General features: G+C 28.8%; 2 protein-coding genes across 5 annotated transcripts; both read left to right on the top strand.

Annotated features, from left to right (window-relative positions):
• Positions 1–2,247: 2,247 nt before the first annotated feature.
• Positions 2,248–6,349, top strand: LOC101253272 (alpha-farnesene synthase-like). Its single transcript, XM_069294392.1, has 7 exons — positions 2,248–2,316; positions 2,419–2,677; positions 2,777–3,122; positions 4,661–4,879; positions 4,999–5,143; positions 5,249–5,494; positions 6,062–6,349. The coding sequence occupies exons 1-7, from the start codon at positions 2,248–2,250 to the stop codon at positions 6,347–6,349; spliced, it is 1,572 nt and encodes a 523-aa protein (XP_069150493.1).
• A 10,358-nt stretch (positions 6,350–16,707) lies between these two features.
• On the top strand, positions 16,708–20,022 carry LOC101260508 (terpene synthase). Of its 4 annotated transcripts, none has more exons than XM_026029419.2 (7): positions 16,720–16,892; positions 17,611–17,872; positions 17,984–18,320; positions 18,403–18,522; positions 18,704–18,845; positions 19,308–19,544; positions 19,619–20,022. In XM_026029419.2, exons 1-7 carry the CDS (start codon positions 16,737–16,739, stop codon positions 19,907–19,909), a joined length of 1,545 nt encoding a protein of 514 aa, XP_025885204.1. In that variant the 5' UTR covers positions 16,720–16,736; the 3' UTR covers positions 19,910–20,022. The 4 variants fall into 4 exon arrangements, with proteins under 4 accessions (XP_025885206.1, XP_025885204.1, XP_004233800.3 ...); XM_004233752.5 differs by having other exon boundaries at positions 16,722–16,892; positions 18,403–18,621; XM_026029421.2 differs by lacking the exon at positions 19,308–19,544 and having other exon boundaries at positions 16,708–16,892; positions 18,403–18,621.
• The last annotated feature ends 261 nt before the right edge of the window (positions 20,023–20,283 follow it).

Below are 20,283 nucleotides of genomic sequence, written 5' to 3'. Positions count from 1 at the left end.
TATCAAATTATATGGAAAAAGTGAGCCAATAATGGATGACCAATGAAATGAAGTATAACGGTTCTTGCTTTCTTTTATCTTTTCTTATTATTTATTTTCAAAATTTTATCTGTTAAATTTTATTGTCTTTTTAATGAAAGTGATTACACGCCTCTTAATCATCATCTATCTTCTTCCTTCAATTATATTTTTTGTTATATTTTTCAACTAATGCTAGATAAAATAATTCCAATTTTTTTTAATCTCTTATTCAACAAGCCAAACGAACCCTAGAGTCTAGCTAGTATGTTTTAATTCAAATAACGTTTCTTTAACATTCATTAAATAGATACAAAGTATTGAGCAAAATAGGATTGTGGACCATGAATTTTACTGATCAGTATTTCATATCATGACTAGACTACCTCAGCAGAAAAGTCAGAACAAGCTAACCTATGGGTTGTTAAAAATTAGAATCACTCTATTTTATGCATGGCTCAAATTTTATTTGATTTTACGTTAGACTACATCGTCTATATATATATATATATATATATATATACATACATAGTTACCTACATTAATCAATATGCTCAATCACATATATCTCTTCTTCTTGTTACATTCTAGTTACGATCGCTACTATATATATATATATATATATTTTCTTTAGAATAAAATAATCATGACAAGTGAGCAGCAATCTGTCTTTTGTAACCAAATACATTCTACTACATCATTTCGTAAGAGTAACATAGATGAAACCCTAATTCAACGACGAAATGCTAATTACAAGCCAAACATTTGGAAGTATGATATCCTCCAGTCACTTAAAAGCCAATATTCAGTAAGTTTAATTTGTCTCTCTCATACCTCAAAATAAAATATATTATTATGAAATTATGTTTTAGGCCTAATTCATATCCCAAAAACTAACTCAAAGAGGGGAAGATTGTCCAAGTCTTATAAGAAGTCCAACCATCTCATTAACTATTTTGATCATATTTAATGATTTGGATCATTCATATTTTTTAATTGGTTAAATATGAGCTTCAAACTATTTTAACAGTCTCTACAAATATGGTCAAAGTGGGTTAAATAAGGATATCCATATTTGATCCATAATAGATCATTTATTTTACTTTCACTCAAGATTCATAATTGTGCTAAAAAAAAAAAAAAAAAATTAATATTATTTTTTCATAAACAATTTCTTTTTTTGCATAAACAATTTTTTTTGTTTTTGAAGAAAAAATTAGGGGTAGGTTGGTGGAAGGTGAGGGTGGGTGGCTGACGGAGGGAGGGGTATAATTCTTTTTTTTTTGCAAAACATTTTCTTTTTCTTTTTGTAAAAATAAATAAATTTGGGGGTAGATTGATGGAAGGTAGGGTGGGGGGGGGGGGGGTTAAATATTTATTATTTATTGCAAAAACATTTTTTTTGTTTTTTTTTAAAATAAAAAAAATTTAGGGGTAGGTTGGTGGAATGTGGAGGAGGAGTCCGAGGGGTGGGTAAGGGGTATTTTTTTTTTAAAAAAGAAAATTAGGGACATGTTGGTGGAACGTGGTGGGGGGATTTTTTTTTTTTTTTTGTAAAAACAATTTTTTTTTTAAAACAAAAAATTTAGGATAGGTTGGTGGACGGTGGGGGTGGGGGCGGGGGCGGAGATATGGGTAAATTTTTTTTTTCAAAGATACTTTTTTTTAAAAAAAATTAATAATAAAAAATTAAGGTGTAGGTTGGTCGAGAGGGGTGCCCAGGGGAGGGGGTAATTTCTTTTTTTGAAAAATAAATTTTTTAAAATGGGTTGAAACCATTTTACTGAAATCATATTTGGCCAAATCCATATTTGCCCATATTCTATTTGGATGGATTGTAATCCAAATCATTTTTGCTCAATCCATTCAAATTCGATCCGATCCAATCATTTGCTACCCCGATTTCTATGTTAGATTGTTGTCTTTGAATTTAAAATTTCTATATAGCAGATAATTGTTAAAGAATGACAAAAGTATCGGTGGTTAATGAGATGATGGACTACTTATAAGGCTTGGGCAGTCCTCCTCCTCCCTTTAAGCTAGTTTTTGGGGTGTGAGTTAGGTGTAAGACCTAATTTAACATAATATTAGAGTTTTATATCAAAATTAAATCATTCAGACTTATTAAAATTATATTAATGTAATTATTATATATTGGTCATAAATTATTTTATGTGAGTATATATTAATTATTAAGCACGTCAATATATATTTGTTTTCTTTATAAATATGACTAATGAGCAGAAATTATCTGTCTTTTGTAACCAAATAAATTCTGAATCAATTGGTGAGCCACAAGTAACTTAATTTGTTTTTATGGACAGAACTAATCTACTTTATCTTATTATTATCCAATAGTAATAGGAATAATTAAGGAGAGTTATTATCTTTTATATGCAGGAATGTAAGTACAAAAAAGAGGCCCAAAAGTTGAAAGAGGAATTTTTGTGGGTTGTGGCAGAAATAGAGAATCCATTGGCCAAATTAGAGCTTATAGATAGCATTAACAAAATGGCTCTCTCTCATCTCTTTGACAAGGAAATCATGGTGTTTCTACAAAACATGGAAAAGCTCAAGGATTCTGATAATGAAATGGATCTCTATTCAACTGCTTTATATTTTAGGATTTTTAGGCAGTATGGCTATAATGTGACACAAGGTACGTACGTACGTACACAAATATCTATATTCAAAATTAATTCTATATAGCTCAAATTATATGTCCAATCAAAGGAAACTTATATTTGTAACAACACAGATGTATTCCTTAGCTATATGGATGAAATGGGTGAAAAAATCAATGTAGACACAAACATGGATCCAAAAACAATGATGCAACTATTTGAAGCTTCTCACTTGGCCTTGAAGGATGAAAATATGTTGGATGAGGCTAGAATATTTTGCACTAACAATTTGAAAAATATTATTCCAATGGAAATGCCACTGCATTGGAAGGTGGAATGGTACAACACTAGAGAGCATATCTCCAAACAGGCAAACGAAAAAGAAGAAGGAGTGTCAAAATTGAAGCTTCTTCAACTAGCTAAACTCAACTTCAATATGGTTCAAGCTGAGCATCAGAAAGATCTTGTCCATATTTTGAGGTAGAGTTTAAGTTTTATGCGTCGATAATCATTAATTGATCATCTATCTTTATAAAGAATAGTAGCAATAGTTAACCTGCTATCATGCACATGTTCTTGAACCCGTGTTTTCATATGATCACATGGAAGCAGCTTTTATCACTTCCCTACTCCAAAACTTCCCTTCAATAAATATAAATTGCATCCAACTGTGTTTAAATTAAATTCTCGAGAAAAGTAATACACTCTGTTACTGTTGGGACATATTTTTTCAATAACACTCTTCTCGTTGTTCAATAATAATTGTTCACTAATGACTTGACACACGGATAATTTTACTATATCACCCTTTGAAAAATATAATATAAAAATGATTATAATTAATGAAAGGATAAATTAAGAAGTAAGTGTAAAATTATCCATGGATTTCATAAAATAGACAAGTATTATTGGACATTTATTTTTAGTATAGAGGACAAGTATTGTTGGACAGAAGGAAAAGAGTAAAACTAGACCTTCTGTAGAAAAAATAATAATTTATTAATTTGTTTATATAAAAGGAAGATATTCTTCAATTTTATTTTCTTCACATACAATTATCGTGGTGTTTGAAGAAATTAATATATAAAGAGGAAATAGGAAGACAGAAAAATTGACTTAGAGCCTATTTGGCTCAGCTTAAAAGATGGTCAAACTGACTTAAAAGTTGGTTTTTGACTTATTTAACTGTTTGGCAATACTCAAAATAGCCTATTTTAAGTTAAAAAAAAACTTATTTTAAGCCAAAAGTTAAAAGCTGGGTAGGGGTGCTTTTTGTTTTTTTTTAGCTTATAAGCTGTTTTAAGTTGACCACATTTTTATGTTTTTTCCCTTAATATTTTTATACAATTTCCAAATTACCCATATAACCCTAACATCTCTTTCTTCTATTTTTCCCTTTTCACGTTTGACATAACAACTTCGGCACTTTTATCCAAACGCATAACTGCTTATTTTAAAAATAAGTTTCAGCATTTTCAAAAGTACTTTATTAAAGCTGCTTTTATTAAGCCCATCCAAACGGGCCCTTAGAGCCTGTTTGGCTAGCTTAAAAGCTGGTCAAACTGACTTAAAAGCTGATTTTTGACTTATTTAGTTGTTTGGCAATACTCAAAATAACTTATTTTAAGTTAAAAAAAAATTATTTTAAGCCAAAAGTTAAAAGTTGGGGTAGGAGTGCTTTTTTTTTAGCTTATAAGATGTTTTATGTTGACTACATTTTTATCTTTTTGCTCTTAATATTTTTATACAATCTCCAAATCACTCATACAACCCTAACATTTCTTTCTTTCATTTTTCCCTTTTTCACGTTTGACATAACAACTTCAGCACATTTATCCAAACGCATAACTGCTTATTTTAAAAATAAGTTTCAGCACTTTTAAAAGTACTTTTTTATAGCTGTTTTTATTAATCCCATCCAAACGGGCCCTTAGCTTCTATCCTTATCATGTTGTTCGGAGAAATTAATGTAAAAAGAAGAGGAAATTGACATGGTTGTCGTGTTGTTAATTTGGTAGGTGGTGGAGGAATTTGGGACTGATAGAAAATGTGAGCTTCAGCAGAGATCGAATAGTCGAAAGCTTTTTGTGGTCAGTGGGTGTTGCTTTTGAGCCTCAACATTCTAATTTTAGGAATTGGCTCACCAAAGCTATCACTTTCATTATAGTAATTGACGATGTCTACGATATTTATGGCACTTTGCAAAACCTACAACTATTCACCGATGCTGTTGTCAGGTATAACAAAAATTAATATCACGTGTGATTGTTTTATCTAAAAATGTTTGACTTATTAAATAGAGCATACTGTTATTATTTAATTATGTTTTCTATACTTTTCCTTCTTCTTTTTTCAGATGGGATCCTAAGGTGGTTGAGCAATTGCCATCATGTATGCAAATCTGTTTTTGGAAACTATATGATACCACAAATGATGTAGCTCTTGAAATTCAACAACAAAAAGGCTGCAAATTTCCAGTGTTAACATATCTACAAAAAGTGGTATATATATATATATAGTTAATTTAATTATTGTCTATGATTTGATTAATTAATGAGTACTACATATATATGACACAAATTTAACATGAAATAAAACGTTTTCAGTGGGCAGAATTTTGCAAAGCACTGCTTGTGGAAGCTAAGTGGGATTCAAAGGGTTATACACCAACATTTAGTGAATATTTAGAAAATGGATGGAAATCATCAGGTGGCACTGTGCTATCTCTTCATGTTCTTCTTGGTTTGGCTCAAGATTTCTCCCAAGTTGATTATTTTCTTGAAAATGAACGAGACCTTATATACTATTCATCCCTTATAATCAGGCTTGGAAACGACCTTGGGACTTCAACGGTAAGTAATTATAACCGCGAAATCTTAGTAGCTTAGTTGGTTATCTGAATTCTCACCTTGTTGATGAGAGTTCAATTTCTCACATTATCATCTCCTCCCCAGTTCTCCTTTTCCAACTTCAATTTTTTTCTTTTTTTAAAAAAGTAAGTAATTGCTACTCCCTCCGTTTTAAATAAATGACTTACTTTTTTTTTAGTCGGTATAAAAAAGAATCCCTCATTTTCTTTTTTTGGTCATAATTTAATTTCAACTTTCCACATGATATGTGTAAGATTAGAAAATTAAATCATATTTTTGCTAAAATTGAATAACTTTAATTTAGGACAATAAGGTTGAAAAGTCTATTTTTTTTAATCAATTCAATTAGATTATTCTTTTTTAAATGTATAGACTAATATATTTAGTAGGACAAATATAATTTCGAATTTATGTTGTTCCTATATATTCATTAATTCTCCTTATTGTGAGTAATTACATAAATAATATTGTGAAAGAATTACATGATAAGTGTATAGATATTAAAATATTCAATCTGACATTTTCGAGTACATTATTTATATATAACAGGCTGAATTGGAAAGAGGTGACGTGTCTTCATCTATCTTGTGTTACATGAGGAAGGAAAATGTTAAGGAGGATGTAGCAAGGAAGCATATCGAAGAGATGGTGATAGAAACATGGAAGAAAATGAACAGACATTGTTTTGAGAATTCATCACCATTAATTAAGTATATAATGAATATTGCTCGTGTTACACACTTTATATATCAAAATGGAGATGGATTTGGTGTTCAAGATAGAGAAACTCGACAACAAATCTTATCTTCTTTGGTTCAATCACTTCCTCTCAATTGATCACAACAAGTAGTACGTACATGCAATTGGCATATCTTAATTATTAGAGACACAGAGAAAAAAAATAGTGGATATGTACTAAGTCCTTTTCTTTCCTTTTTTTTTTTTTGGTCATAAATCTTGAAATTAAGCAGTTAACAATCATTTATTTCAGCCACTAAAAATGTAATGTATTGCTAGTAGATTTTATGATTTTTTAAAAAATAAAAATTGCGTGGAAGAGTTTTCTATTGTTGGTATGTATTTGTTTTGATTCTTTATCCTAAACTTGACATGTTTATTAAAAGATATTATGTGTTAAATTTATTAGAATCTTACACGGCTAATAAAATTTACTTGGAGGTTTTGTTGGGTTTTAGAAAGTGTGAATGGAAAAAGAAAAGAGAAAATATCAAAAGTGAGGGAACTACTTTGGAGAGAAAATGAAAAGTCATTTGCAAAGTGCAAATGAAAAGTCATTTCTTATAAATTTGCAGGTAACGGTAACATTCCAAAAAGTTGTTACTCTTTTCGAAAAGTCGTTACTTTTCGAAAAGTCGTTAGTTTTCAAAAAATAGTTATTTTCCTAACAGACACAATTTTTTGAAAAGTTGTTATTTTTTCCAAAAGACACAACTTTCTGGATAAAATGGGTCTGAACAGATTTCACTGAACAGACGTGTTCCTTACTGAAAATGACTATAAAAGGAAGTCAAATTTTTGATTTTTTAATCACTGAAAATTTTTTCTTTCTCTGCATTTATTTTTCTCTCAAATAAAATCAAAGTGTCGATCGACTGAGTCTGTGTGACTTGTTGTTGTTCTTCAGTTTGTTGAAGTTAAAGAAGTTTGAGGTACCGCTATTTCTTTAACAGGTTTAATCCGTTTTATCTTGGGAGAAATTAATCCATAACATTGGGTACAGTGAGGGGATTAAATTTCTTAAGGACACACAGTAGTTTCTGTGGACTCGGATTAATTCTTCTATTTTAAATTTTTTCTGCTTCATCTTGTTTCTGTTTCTGTTCATTAACTTCATAAATACAAGTTATTGTAAGAATAACAGGTTTGTCAATTCCTCCAAGTGATTAATTACCATGTGAAGCTTTTCCTGTTCAATTAAATTTATGATAAAATGATAAATATTTCGTACTTTTCATAAATAAAATAAAATTTTACCGGTCACGACAATCATTTTTGTACTGTACAAAAGCCCAATAAAATTGACATGAAAAAAAGTGAAACAAACTTAAATAAAAAACCAAAGGCCCTTACGACAATTTGCTTACACAATTCCCACAACGACATCATTACATCATTACATGATTATTTGCTTATTTTATTTATTTTCTATCCAATATTTATTATCTATATTTAAGTCCGATTAATTTTAAATTCGCATAAGAAAATTTCATATAAAATAATAGAACACTCTTTAACAAAGACAATTTTATATCTGAAAGCCACTAATTAATGATAAAGGTATGCTTGCTATCATACTAATCCTTATATTGTCATTATAAGATTACTCACTTCGTCAACTCTTAAAATACACGAATCATATATACACATTAACACCGAAACAATGCAAATAAAAGTGGGCCAAAAAAGTCCGAGCGGCTATTTTTGAATAACAAAAATAATAAAAATAAAAAGATTTGATGTTTTACGTTAACACCGAAACAATTCTTCTTCTTTTTTTTTTTTATGTTTTATTTATATATGACGACATTAATCATTTTTTTAAGAAGTTAATGTATTTGTTCTCATGAATCATATTGAAATATTGTCTAACACCCTATAAATAAAATCAATAGAACATCAACCTAGTTCTGACTATATTTAAAATATTCAATGAATGAATAGGAATATGTAAATTGAGAGTTTTTCTAATAAACGATCTGCATCCTGCAATCTTAATAATAGACATCCAATTAATCATCCGTAAAGCGTAAACTTTGAACATAACTTAACACAAAATCTAGCTAGCTAGTTTGAGAGTAAAAAATGTGAAACTCCTCTGTCCCATTCACGACAACACGACATTAATTTGGAGCATGAACAATTGAACATGGGTTTCCAACATCGGAAAATGAGAATATTTGAGATGGATTTTGTTCTGATATCGTATATTGAAATAAACTTTGGGCTAACTCAACCCACAAAACTAACTCAATAAATGAGAATTGTACGAATAATATTAAAATGACAATTTAGGTATGAAAGTCATTTTTTAACGCAAATTAACTCATTACTCTACACCAACCCATGACACCCATGTTGAAGTTGTAACGTATGTACATGGATCATGTTCATGACAAAATTCTGTTTTCAACTACCACTTATATGTACGTACGTACGTAATTGCTTAATTACGCATGTTGCATGCTTATTCCCCTTTAATAATTAAATACTCTATATTAGATTTGTGTGTATATATATCTCATACTTTCTAATGCATGTGCTACTCTATTATCTAAAAATCATGGCTTGTAGAAACACAGTGTCAATTGTTTCAACCATGCAGACACAGAAACTTTATCATACAAAAGAAAAAAAAAGTAATCCTGAAAAGATTTCTACGTATAAACCAAACATTTGGAAATATGATCATCTACTTTTTTTACGCTGTAGGAATAGCATCAGAGGCTCAACATGGAAGCATTAGAAAATGGATCACCAAAGTGATTCAATTAGTGCTAATAATCGATGATGTTTATGATATTTATGCTTCTTTAGCTGACGTGCAACTATTCACCCGTGCCATAGAGAAGTAGGTCCTCACAATATTTAATTTGATACAAGTTAATTAAAGTTAATTAAGCTTTTAAAATATTTAAATTCATAATTATGATCATTAAAAACAAGTTTAATTTTGAGTGTATGCAGATGCGTTTTAGGGCGTTGGATGCTACCATGGAAGAGATTTGTGTTGAAATTCAAGAACAAAAGGGTGGCCTTTCAACATTACCTCATCTGAGACAAGGGATAAGTATTAATTTACGAGTTATGAACTTAAGAATTTGACAACAATATAATATATTAAGTAGATTTAAAAAATTAATTTATATATATATATATATATATATATATATATATATATATATATATATATATATATATATATTAAAGTTGTTAAGACTTCTTTATTTCCTTTTGTCTTACAAATGCTCATTAATTTTAGGCAGTGTAGCCCCTCAAAGTTATTCGCATAATTCATTTAGATATCTTAACTAGGACTAGTAATTATTGACCACTTCTATCTATCCAAAATTTGTTCTTTTTAGACATTTTTTAATAATAAGTAAAAAATATAAAGTGTGTGATACACTTGTTGATAATGTAAAAAAAATGACTAATTAAAAAATGACATGTGTCATTTGACCCAACAACTATAGATTTTTTTTTAATGTTAAAAAGAATAAAAATTATTTCAAAATTTCTTTACATCTATTTCTTAAAAAAAAATGAAATGACAACCCATTGTACTCAACAATACACTACCCAACCCCCTTTCGTCTTCATCTTCTTCTCATAAATTTTTTTTTCAGACCACAAAAACCCTCACTACAAGTTACTTGCAGATTCGACTCTTTAAAAAAATTGTTTTTTATTCCTAACACGTGAGAGAGAAAGGTATTCAAAGAAATTGATACAATAATGATGTGTGTCAATGGTAACTCATTCAAAAATCGATTGTAAAAAAAAATTGAGAGGACCCAAATTAATTTTATCAAAAATTATTTTTCATAAGAATTGGTACAAGAGTGATGAATAAAGGAAGTTTATCAATGGTTAATCATCTTGAAATCGATTGTAAGGAGAAACCAAGAGGGCCTAACTTAATTTAGCAAACTATTTGATATTGTTTTTGATAAGTTAAGTTACTTGAGCCTTTTTTTTTTTTATGAATATTGAAAAGAAATAGAAAAAGAAAAAAATTGACATTTTTTTATTTGTGTTTGAAAATTTAAATTCGGGGAAGAAGATGACTTGAAGGGGGTAGGGGTGCTATTTCTTTTTTGGGTTAAGAATTATTATTTTTAAAACGAAAAAGGGTCAAAAATACCCTTGAACTATGAGAAATAGCTCAAATATATCCTTGAAGTATATTTCGACTCAAATATACCCTTACCGTCAAACTATAGGGTCAAAAATACCCTTCTCATTAACAGAATCGGTTAAATGCCATTTAGATGTCATGTGGATGTCACATGGCATGCCACATAAGTCAATAGAGTTCCACTCATGCCACGTAGACTAATAAACTCACCTCTAATTCCCTCAATTTTCTCCATTTTCCGTAGAATTTAGAAAGGAAAATAGAGAAAATTGAGGGAAATTAGGAGTAAGTTTATTTTTTACGTGGCATGAGTGGAACTCTATTGGCTTATGTGACATGCCATGTGGTATCCACATGGCATTCAAGTGAGGTTTAACATATCCTGTTAAAGAGAAGGATATTTTTGATCCTATAGTTTGAGGGGAAGGATATATGTGAGCCGAAATATAGTTCAAGGGTATATTTAAACTATTTCGAATAGTTTAAGAATATTTTTGACTCTTTTCCATTTTTAAAAACATTTTAAAAAATTATTTCAATTTATTTAAATGCTAAGTGTCAATTAAAGAAGAAAAAATGTAAGTTTTTATGGAAACAAATAAAAATAAAAAGAATTTCAAAAAATTTCACGCGGTCAAAGGAAGTGAACAACAATCTTTCATTTTATGCTTAGTATATACATTTTATTATTAATTTAAATGCTCAATAGATAATATAATTAAAATAACTAAATTAAATTTGCGAATAACTTTAAGTGTATACATCTTTTTTACATGATTTTTTCACGTACGAGGAAAGTCTGTGATATTGTTTGTTTCAATAATTCAGTGGGTCAACTTTTGTAAAGCCTTGCTGGTGGTAATTAATACATATTTTACATGATTTTTTCGTGTATGAGGGAAGTCTGTGATATAGTTTGTTTCAATAATTCAGTGGGTCAACTTTTGTAAAGCCTTGTTGGTGGTAATTAATACATCTTTTACATGATTTTTTCTTGTATGAGGGAAGTCTGTTATATTGTTTGTTTTCAACAATTCAGTGGGTCAACTTTTGTAAAGCCTTGCTGGTGGAAGCAACGTGGCATTATGAAGGTCATATACCAACACTTGGAACATTATCTTGATAATGGGCGGATCTCATCATCCGGTTCATTATTTTTTTTTCATGTGATATATTGTATGACAAATAAAATAACAAATGAAAATCTTGATTTATGCAAAAGTAAAATTGCCAAGAAATTATTTATACCACGTCTCCATCATAATTCGACTTTGCAATGACAAAGTTAACTCAACGGTAATACCTCAAACTCTTAATTACAAATAAATATTTTATCATTCTATTTTTAAAAAAAATTCTATCTGTATGTCATATATTAATTCTTTTCAAATGTAGGCGGAGGTAGAGAGAGGTGAAGTTGCTTTATCAATTATATGTTACGTGCAACAAGAAAATGTCGCAGAAGATGTAGCAAGAGAATATATCGAAAGCATAATTTTGGATTCGTGGAAGAAGATTAATTACCATTTTAATAACCTTTCAACATCACAGAAAAAAATTGTTAATCATGTAACTAATGGAGCATGAATGGATTTGGGGTTACTCGACACCATATCCATCTCAACTTGGTTGAACCTATTATATAAAATTAAAAGTACTTTTGATAAACAAATTGTGTTTAACTAATACTATTTGAGAGTCAACTTATGAAAGTGTCAATGCATTTTTAATACATAGATAAATAAAAAATAAATTAAATATTGATATATATATATATAGACGAGTAAAAAATAAATTAAATATCAATATAATATAAACATGATCATTCAATCAAAACAAATTTAAAATCATTCCACAAATTAAATTACTACGTATAATAAATTTGAAGCAAAAACAAATAAGTATAACGAATTTATTGATAAATATGTTTATATATGATATTAATAACTTTTTGTTTCTACTTCTACTTTCGATAAGAACCAAATATTTTTTTTCCTTCTTTCCAACCTTCTGCTTTTTTTAAAAAAAAAAAATTAATAATTTAGTGATCAGCCAAATACCTTATTATTCTAAAAATATTTTTTGTCCATAATAAATAATTTTGGCCTCCAAAAACAATTTCGTCAAACACTGTAAATACGATAATTGTTTTAACGACTTAGAAAGTGGCCTTTTATGGGGGCATTCACATGTTACCCAAAAAAAAAAGAATGCAAAATTTATAATGGCTACACATAAGAATATATGGCCACAACAACATTTGAACAAAGACCAGAAAAACGTATCGGAACAAGTCACGATTATTTGACAACCATGATTTATGTTTGATTGTTCTTTGTTCTTTTCTAAGGACCACAAATCGCAACATTTACAAACAAGAGGATTGGCTAAGAGTCAATATAATTCTTTTTCTCCATTGTAAACTAACACTTAGTTCTTTCTTTAAAAAAAATAATGCATGTTCAATGTACCAATCTATAGTGAGATAAAGTTGTTAAAACTATGTCCAGAGGAATTACGTAGTTGAGTTTTGAAGGCCAATAAACTAAATATCCACACAATAGCTTTCTGTCATTGTTATAACGTTTTTTCTATTTTTTAAATTGTTTTTCGAATCGAGGACTCCAAATTTGTTTTCCTTTTTTTTTTCTCTCTTTCTTATGCTATTTACAAAATCAAATCTCGAGTTTAACTACTAATATTCATCGATGGTGTAATTGTGTAGATAATTTTTTTACACGGTTATGTAAAATATGTATCCTAAATTTTTAAGTATTTGTACATTTAAATATTTAAATTATAATTTGAAAATATAGTTATAAAAAGAAACTAAGACTGTCTTGAAATTCTTAAATTTTAATTCGTTCACTTTATAAATAATAAGCATAAAATGATAAACTTTTTATATTAATATTTATTTTCTTAATATGTATATTAATTCAGAAATGAACAAATAATTAAGAACGGAGGGAGAGGGAGTGGCACACGTTCGGTTATAAGAATTCAATGTTCGGAGAACTAAAAATATTACAATTTTTTATTTGCCAAACATCATCATTTTCCAAATGTTTGGAATCAAGTTTAAAAGAGGAATGGGCATTCAATGGTATAATTTTGATTCTTTGGAAATAATCTAACTGGTGCAGTGTTATCGAACTTTGTTTAAAACAATAATACTGCTTATTACCAAAAATTCTAAATTATCAAAGCTTTCAATGAATCAGTGAAAATCGAAGAACAGAAATTAATTTATCAAAAAAATTAAAATCTTTAAAATATATCGAATTTAGAAAAATAGCATCGAAAACGATCAAGTTCGCTGAATGTACAATGTCTTTTTAATAAAAAAAATTTCATCTAGTTTGAAATTTGATTTGGAATGTGTCCTCCTAGAATAGGATGATTTCAATTATCGATGTAATTTATACCCAAAACCCTGATGTCATTGAGCCACTCAACAGTAGTAAAGCACACGAAAAAACTTTTTGTAGAAAAAGAAGAAATTAGAAACTTTCATTGGTAAAAGTCTGAAAATGAATTGGTATTTATAGTCAAAAGGAACTGGTTCCAAAAGGTTGCAACCTTTTAGAATTCACACAACCATTTAAAAGTTTACAACCTTTTAAATGGTCATGGTCATGATTGTTCCTAATAGTTGTAACATTTCAGAATAGTCATCTGCAACGGTTATAAATTTGAATAAAACAGGAAAGAATTTAAATAAAATGAATTGCGCGCAAATTCGAGTTGGATAAGTCAATTAACTAAATAATTGAAATGATCATTTTCTAAAGCCGACGATAACGTGAGGGGTCCTTTTCTACCCTTTTAACAATTAATAGAAGTGTTTTTCTATTTAAACTCTTTCATTTTTCTTTCCACCATCAACGAAGGATAAATATTTTTTTATCTTTTAAAGTTCCCAACTTTAATTTTCAAGTTCCTTTCTCTATCTTCCCTTTCATTTTCCATTAACCGTTGCTATATATCCAACATACAATCCCTTATAAAAGTCATCGTCACATTTAAAGATCTGAAATAACTTTATTTTACTTTCCCGTTAAAGAAAATTAAGCATAGAGAATAAATGAAATTCTATAAATTTATGGTAGATTTGTAATACACAAGGAACAAAAGCTACTGTTATAATGTTTGTTAGAACTTATCAATACTACAATAATGCACTTAGACATGATCTTCTAAAAAAGTCTGTTTCAGGGCAAGTTATAGATATCCACATTGAAAATTTATAAGAAATTTTTTTGTAGTTGTTGAAACAGTTCCATCAAACGAAAATCAATTGAATAATGAGTAGGATGTCAATAAAATACTTTAATGATATCAAATGAGTATAGTTTGTTTTGTATATTTCTTCAGCTTTTCTAATCAATAATAATAAAAGGTCTGAAAATTTCAATTAAAAAAAAATATATTTAGGAGAGCATCAATAAAAGGGGTATATATTTGTAAATTAATTTGTATTTTTTGGCATGTTTACCTAATTTCCCCTTCATATTTTTAATAGAATATTTAGACAAATTCTATCAGCCCATTGTTCCACTTAGAATTGCAGGACAGGTGTCACAGATATAGACACTTAAAGCATTTCTTTTCCATTCTCTAGATGTAAAACATTTCAACTGTGTTTAAGAAAATGTAAGTTAACGAGCAGGTAATAATGGGTATCGACAAATGATATCTATCAGTTCTATTATTGGTCTCATATAATTATGAATTGATAATATTTTAAATTGAACCGATTATAATCAATATCCCTATTTGCATCTCGTATAAGTAGACTTATTTACTTCTGAAAAAATATATTTTATATTATTAAAAATTAAAATAGTTTATTAGGACTGTATTAATACTCAAGCAAATTTATTTATTTTGTTCGTAATTCGTAAATAATATTTATTTTTGTATTTTCCCCTTGTTTTCCACCATGTTTATCACGTTTCACATTTAAATTGCGTTTTGTTTTTACCTGATGAGGATAACAACGCTTAAAAATCAAAGGGTAGGTCAATTCTTTTAATTGTACACCACTTCCTCCTCTGTAAAAAAATAAGTGTCAAGTCAGTATAATATCAATTTATTAAGAAATTAATAAAATATAATATATAATCTATTAAACTATTCATATACATTTAACAAATATCTTTTGAAAATTGAGTGTAATAGTGTAATTGAAAAAACAAGTGCCTTGAACTCTTAAGATAATATTTACTTTAAGATAGATTTTTTTTTTTTAGATAACACTTATTTGGACGGAATAGTATTGTCGGTGGAAACCTTTTTTCCTAAGAAAACTTATAGATGTGCTAATTTCAACTTCCGAATTATAAAATAATTTTGATAATTTTTCGGCTGAAAAATCTTCTCCTTCGACGAATTAGATTCTTTTTTCAAAATAAATACATGTTTAAATATAATTTTGACTTCCTATTACACCTACCTTTTTACTGAATTACAAATAATATCTTTTTTTAAATACCACATCATTTATGTTCAACATATGCCTATTTAGCCATTCCAGTGTTAATATTTCCACGTCCACACAAATAATATTCTTATCTTGTATCGTTTACAACGTTGTTTTTTTTTGGTTTGTATATGTAAGTTGCTTTTCTGATTTAAAGTTAAATATTCTTTGATGGAAGTTATATTTTTTGGCACAGTAATAAGAATGTCCATTTGAGTAAAATAGTTTTTGGGGTTTAAACCTTAAATCACACAATATTTTTTATTTTATTTTAAAAATTACACACTATTATTTTTAAATACAGCTACTAAATTTTCAATATAAAAAAGTATATCTATAAGTCTAATTAACTCGATACAAAAAGATAGGAATGATTTAAGTTATATTAAGGAAATTACGCATCTCTAAATTACATATGGAACTCTTCGTCATCATCTAAAACTAAATTATTACGTATATATTTAGAACCTAAGGAGAGACTCCAACGAAGACAAAAAAATATAACATTCTGTCCTATTAAAAAAGAATTACCAACTTTCGTTTTAATTTATCTGAAAAAAATATCATTTTTTTGGAAATAATTTGTTTTTAGTTTTGCGCCTGACATATTTAATTAAGACCATAAAATAAAAAGATATTTTTAAATATTTAACATAACTTTAATTTAAAATTAGAAGATCGAAAAATATTTTGTATTTTCTTAAATTTTGTGCGGAAGTAATTTTTTAAACAAAGTATAACATAGAAATAATAATATATATTAATTGAATATGATTTAAAAAAAAAAAAAACCTCGGAGATCACCATAGTTGTGCTTATATATATGTTCCACATCCTCCAGCGAGCTATTATCTAAAACCATGGCTTGCATAAACATGGTGTCTATTGCTTCAACCATGCAGACACAGAAACTTCATTCCACTACAGAAAAAGACAGTCAGCCTGAAAGGATTTCTACCTATAAACCAAACATTTGGAAATATGATCATCTACTTTCTCTTACAAATCAATATTCTGTGAGTATTCATAATCTTAGTCATTTGTTGCCTACTTTTATCTCATAGGATGTGTTTGTCGGTGAAGAGAACCGCATCGAAAAATATTTTCCAATTTTTCATGTATATATGGTTAAAATTATTTTGAAAATGTTGTTTCTTTTTCTAAAATGAGGAAAATGACTTTTCTGGTGAGAATAGATTGAGAAAAGAAGTTTCCCCGGTATTCAACATGGTACTCTCTCCTACACACCCCTTTGATCCTTTCCAGTCCTTGCTCTCATAGTATTTGTCTAGATTATACATAAATACTTTTAAGGTAATATTTCTTTCTATGTATCAAACAGAAGAAAATAAATAAATTAAATAACCACTAATTTTTCACCAAAACCTTTTCCATGGACAAATCTCCTTCCTTGCAAAAACTTGAATATGATTTGGGATTGTTTTACTCCTTTTCCCCTAATTACTAGTTCACTTTGTTCTTTCTTGATTTGTCAAAATTAAATAATTAAGCTTGATTTGTCAAAATTAAATAATTAAGTACAAATAATTAATTTGTTTTTTCTTGATTTGTCAAAATGAACAACTAAGTACAAGTAATTAAGGACAGAGAGTCCAACCGCATGGTAAAAATTAGTCCAGTAGTATCACAAAAACACAAATTTAATCAATAAACGGAAGTAGAGAATTTTTTTTGATTCTTTCTATAATCCGTAATTATAATTTGTTCGTGCAGGAAGCAAAGTACAAAATTGAAGCAGAAAAGCTAAAAGAGGAAGTTGGTTGCATGTTTTCAAACACAACTAGTCCAGTGGCTCAGCTACAGCTTATAGATGGAATTGACAAACTTGGTCTAAGTGCTTACTTTGAGGTTGATACAAAGGAAACTTTGGAAAATATAATTTTGTACATGAAAACTAGTTCCACCTCTAAGGATCTCTATGCTACTGCATTGTGCTTTAGGCTTCTTAGGGAACATGGCTACCATGCCTCACAAGGTATTATATATCATGTAAAATATCGATCGATTGACCTTCTGTGATATTAACTCTTGCCAATAAATTTCCACTTTTTATCTTCTTATATATACTCTTTTTGTTGTACGGCAGATATGTTAAAGGATTTGTTCGATGGGAAAGGAAAATTACCTTTAGATATGAAAACATCATTGGAGCTTTTTGAAGGGTCACATCTGAGCATTGATGGTGAAAACTTACTAAACGACATAAGATTGTTTTCTACCAAAAACCTCAAAAATTTATCATTAGATGTTGACAGATTGACTAGTAATCCCTTGGCATGGAGAGTGAGATGGTACGATGTTAGAAAACACATTATTACTGCTCAAAATTGCAACGACACAAATCCAATGTTGCTCAAATTAGCTAAACTTAATTTTAATATCATTCAAGCCACACACCAAAAAGATCTCAAAGATGTAATAAGGTACTCCTATATATTATTAAATCATTTTTCTCTTTTCTTGACGGTTCATTATTTCATCGAATATTTTTTGTGAATTAAACAGATGGTGGAGGAATGTTTCAATAATTGAAAATTTAGAGTTTACAAGGGAGAGAATAGTAGAAAGCTTCTTTTTCGCTGTAGGAATTGCGTCAGAGGGTGAACATGGAAGCATGAGAAAATGGTTAGCTAAAGTGATTCAATTGATACTAATAATAGATGATGTTTATGATATATATGGTACTTTAGCCGATGTGCAACAATTCACCGTTGCCATAGAGAAGTACGTCCCCTCACAAGTTATTGAATTTATTATTCCTATAAATACAATACAATTAAAATAGTCATACCTTTTAATTAATTAGGTGGGATCCAGAAGAAGTACAAAGGTTACCAAAGAGTATACAGATATGTTTCGGAGCATTGCATGATACAATGGAAGACATATCTGTTGAAATTCAACGACAAAAAGGTGGCCCTTCAGTACTACCTCATCTCAAACAAGTGGTTAGTACTTTAAATTTGACTTCTCATAGTCTTAAAGTATAAGACAAGTGCTATGACTACACATTAACAAGTGCTTACTAATTGCAACAGCAAATATCAACGTTGTTTAGATGAGATTAGTGATATTATTCAAAAAAAAAAACCATCATCCAATTAATTACGTAGCCTAACCTAAAAACGAACCTGGTTCCAAAATATACAAGCTAAAGGAGGTTCGAGTTATCCAATAGCGTTAATTTTGTTACTTCATTTATCGGCTGTTCTATGACATGAAAAGTACATAAGACCAGTTCCCAAAATAGCCAATAATTTTCACCTCAACAATTGTAAAGTCTAAATTTTTCTTGTGTATTCACTTTTTTGTTTTCTTTTGTCTAATAATAATAACCTGTACCTATTCTTCATGTGTTTTATATGATATGCATATTTAACCTAATAATAATTGTTTCAATAATTCATCAGTGGGTCAACTTCTGTAAAGCTTTACTAGTGGAAGCAACATGGTACCACAAAGGTCATATACCAACACTTGAAGATTACCTTCACAATGGGTGGACTTCATCTTCCGGTCCTTTACTTTCATTACATGTCATTCTTGGTCTCACAAATGAAAACCTTCATTTATGCAAAAATTGCCAAGAAATTATTTACTACACTTCCCTTATAATTAGACTTTGCAATGATCAAGGTACTTCAACGGTAAGATCTTAAAACTTCAACCTCTTCTTCTTTTTTTGGTTGATTATAATAATATTAGGTGTATTGTATCGTAGGTGGAACTAGAGAGAGGTGATGTGGCTTCATCAATTATATGTTACATGCACCAAGAAAATGTTTCAGAGGATGTAGCTCGAGAGCATATTGAAAGCATAATTTTGAATTCGTGGGAAAAAACTAATTATCATTTTAATAGGCTTTCTACATCGCATCGAAAAATTATGAAGCATGTAATAAATGAAGCGCGAATGGCACATGTCATGTACCTCTCTGGAGATGGATTTGGGGTCCAAGATGGTGAAACTCAAGACCAAGTCCTTATAAACTTGGTACAGTCTATTATATAATCTACAAATAATAATATGTATGAATAGGAAGTTCTGTGTGGTAATTACGTGTTCACATATAATATTTCATAGCCATGTGTACTTTAGATATAATATTTCTTATAGAATAATTGTCTTATTTAATTTTGATAAATGATTTTCATATATCATTTATCTGTTTATTTACTTATACAATGTAAATAATTTAATGTAAAGAGTTTAGCTTATACATAAAAGATTAAATCATAAATTATTACAAATTTGAAGTTTATAATCACTATCTAAAATGGAAATTGGATGAAGCCTTCGGTACGATTATATTACAAAATTAAATATAATTTATTTTGATAATTGGAATGAAATAGTTTCGACCTCTTGGCAGAAATCCTGGACAC

This window comes from Solanum lycopersicum, chromosome 2 (assembly GCF_036512215.1).
Source record: "Solanum lycopersicum chromosome 2, SLM_r2.1".
NCBI classification, from domain to species: Eukaryota; Viridiplantae; Streptophyta; class Magnoliopsida; order Solanales; family Solanaceae; genus Solanum; species Solanum lycopersicum.
The sequence above is the reverse complement of the archived record's forward strand: the minus strand, read 5'-3'. Positions and strand labels throughout refer to the sequence as shown.

What these genes read in the sequence shown, in the direction of transcription:
- LOC101260508 (XM_004233752.5), top strand. Translation starts at nt 16,737, where the DNA reads ATGGCTTGCATAAACATGGTGTCTATTGCTTCAACCATGCAGACACAG. An exon ending in TTCACCGTTGCCATAGAGAA is followed by an intron (nt 18,622 to 18,703) that starts GTACGTCCCCTC and finishes TTAATTAATTAG; the next exon opens with GTGGGATCCAGAAGAAGTAC. An exon ending in TACCTCATCTCAAACAAGTG is followed by an intron (nt 18,846 to 19,307) that starts GTTAGTACTTTA and finishes ATAATTCATCAG; the next exon opens with TGGGTCAACTTCTGTAAAGC.
- LOC101253272 (XM_069294392.1), top strand. Translation starts at nt 2,248, where the DNA reads ATGACTAATGAGCAGAAATTATCTGTCTTTTGTAACCAAATAAATTCT. An exon ending in AATCAATTGGTGAGCCACAA is followed by an intron (nt 2,317 to 2,418) that starts GTAACTTAATTT and finishes TTTTATATGCAG; the next exon opens with GAATGTAAGTACAAAAAAGA. An exon ending in TAACATATCTACAAAAAGTG is followed by an intron (nt 5,144 to 5,248) that starts GTATATATATAT and finishes AAACGTTTTCAG; the next exon opens with TGGGCAGAATTTTGCAAAGC.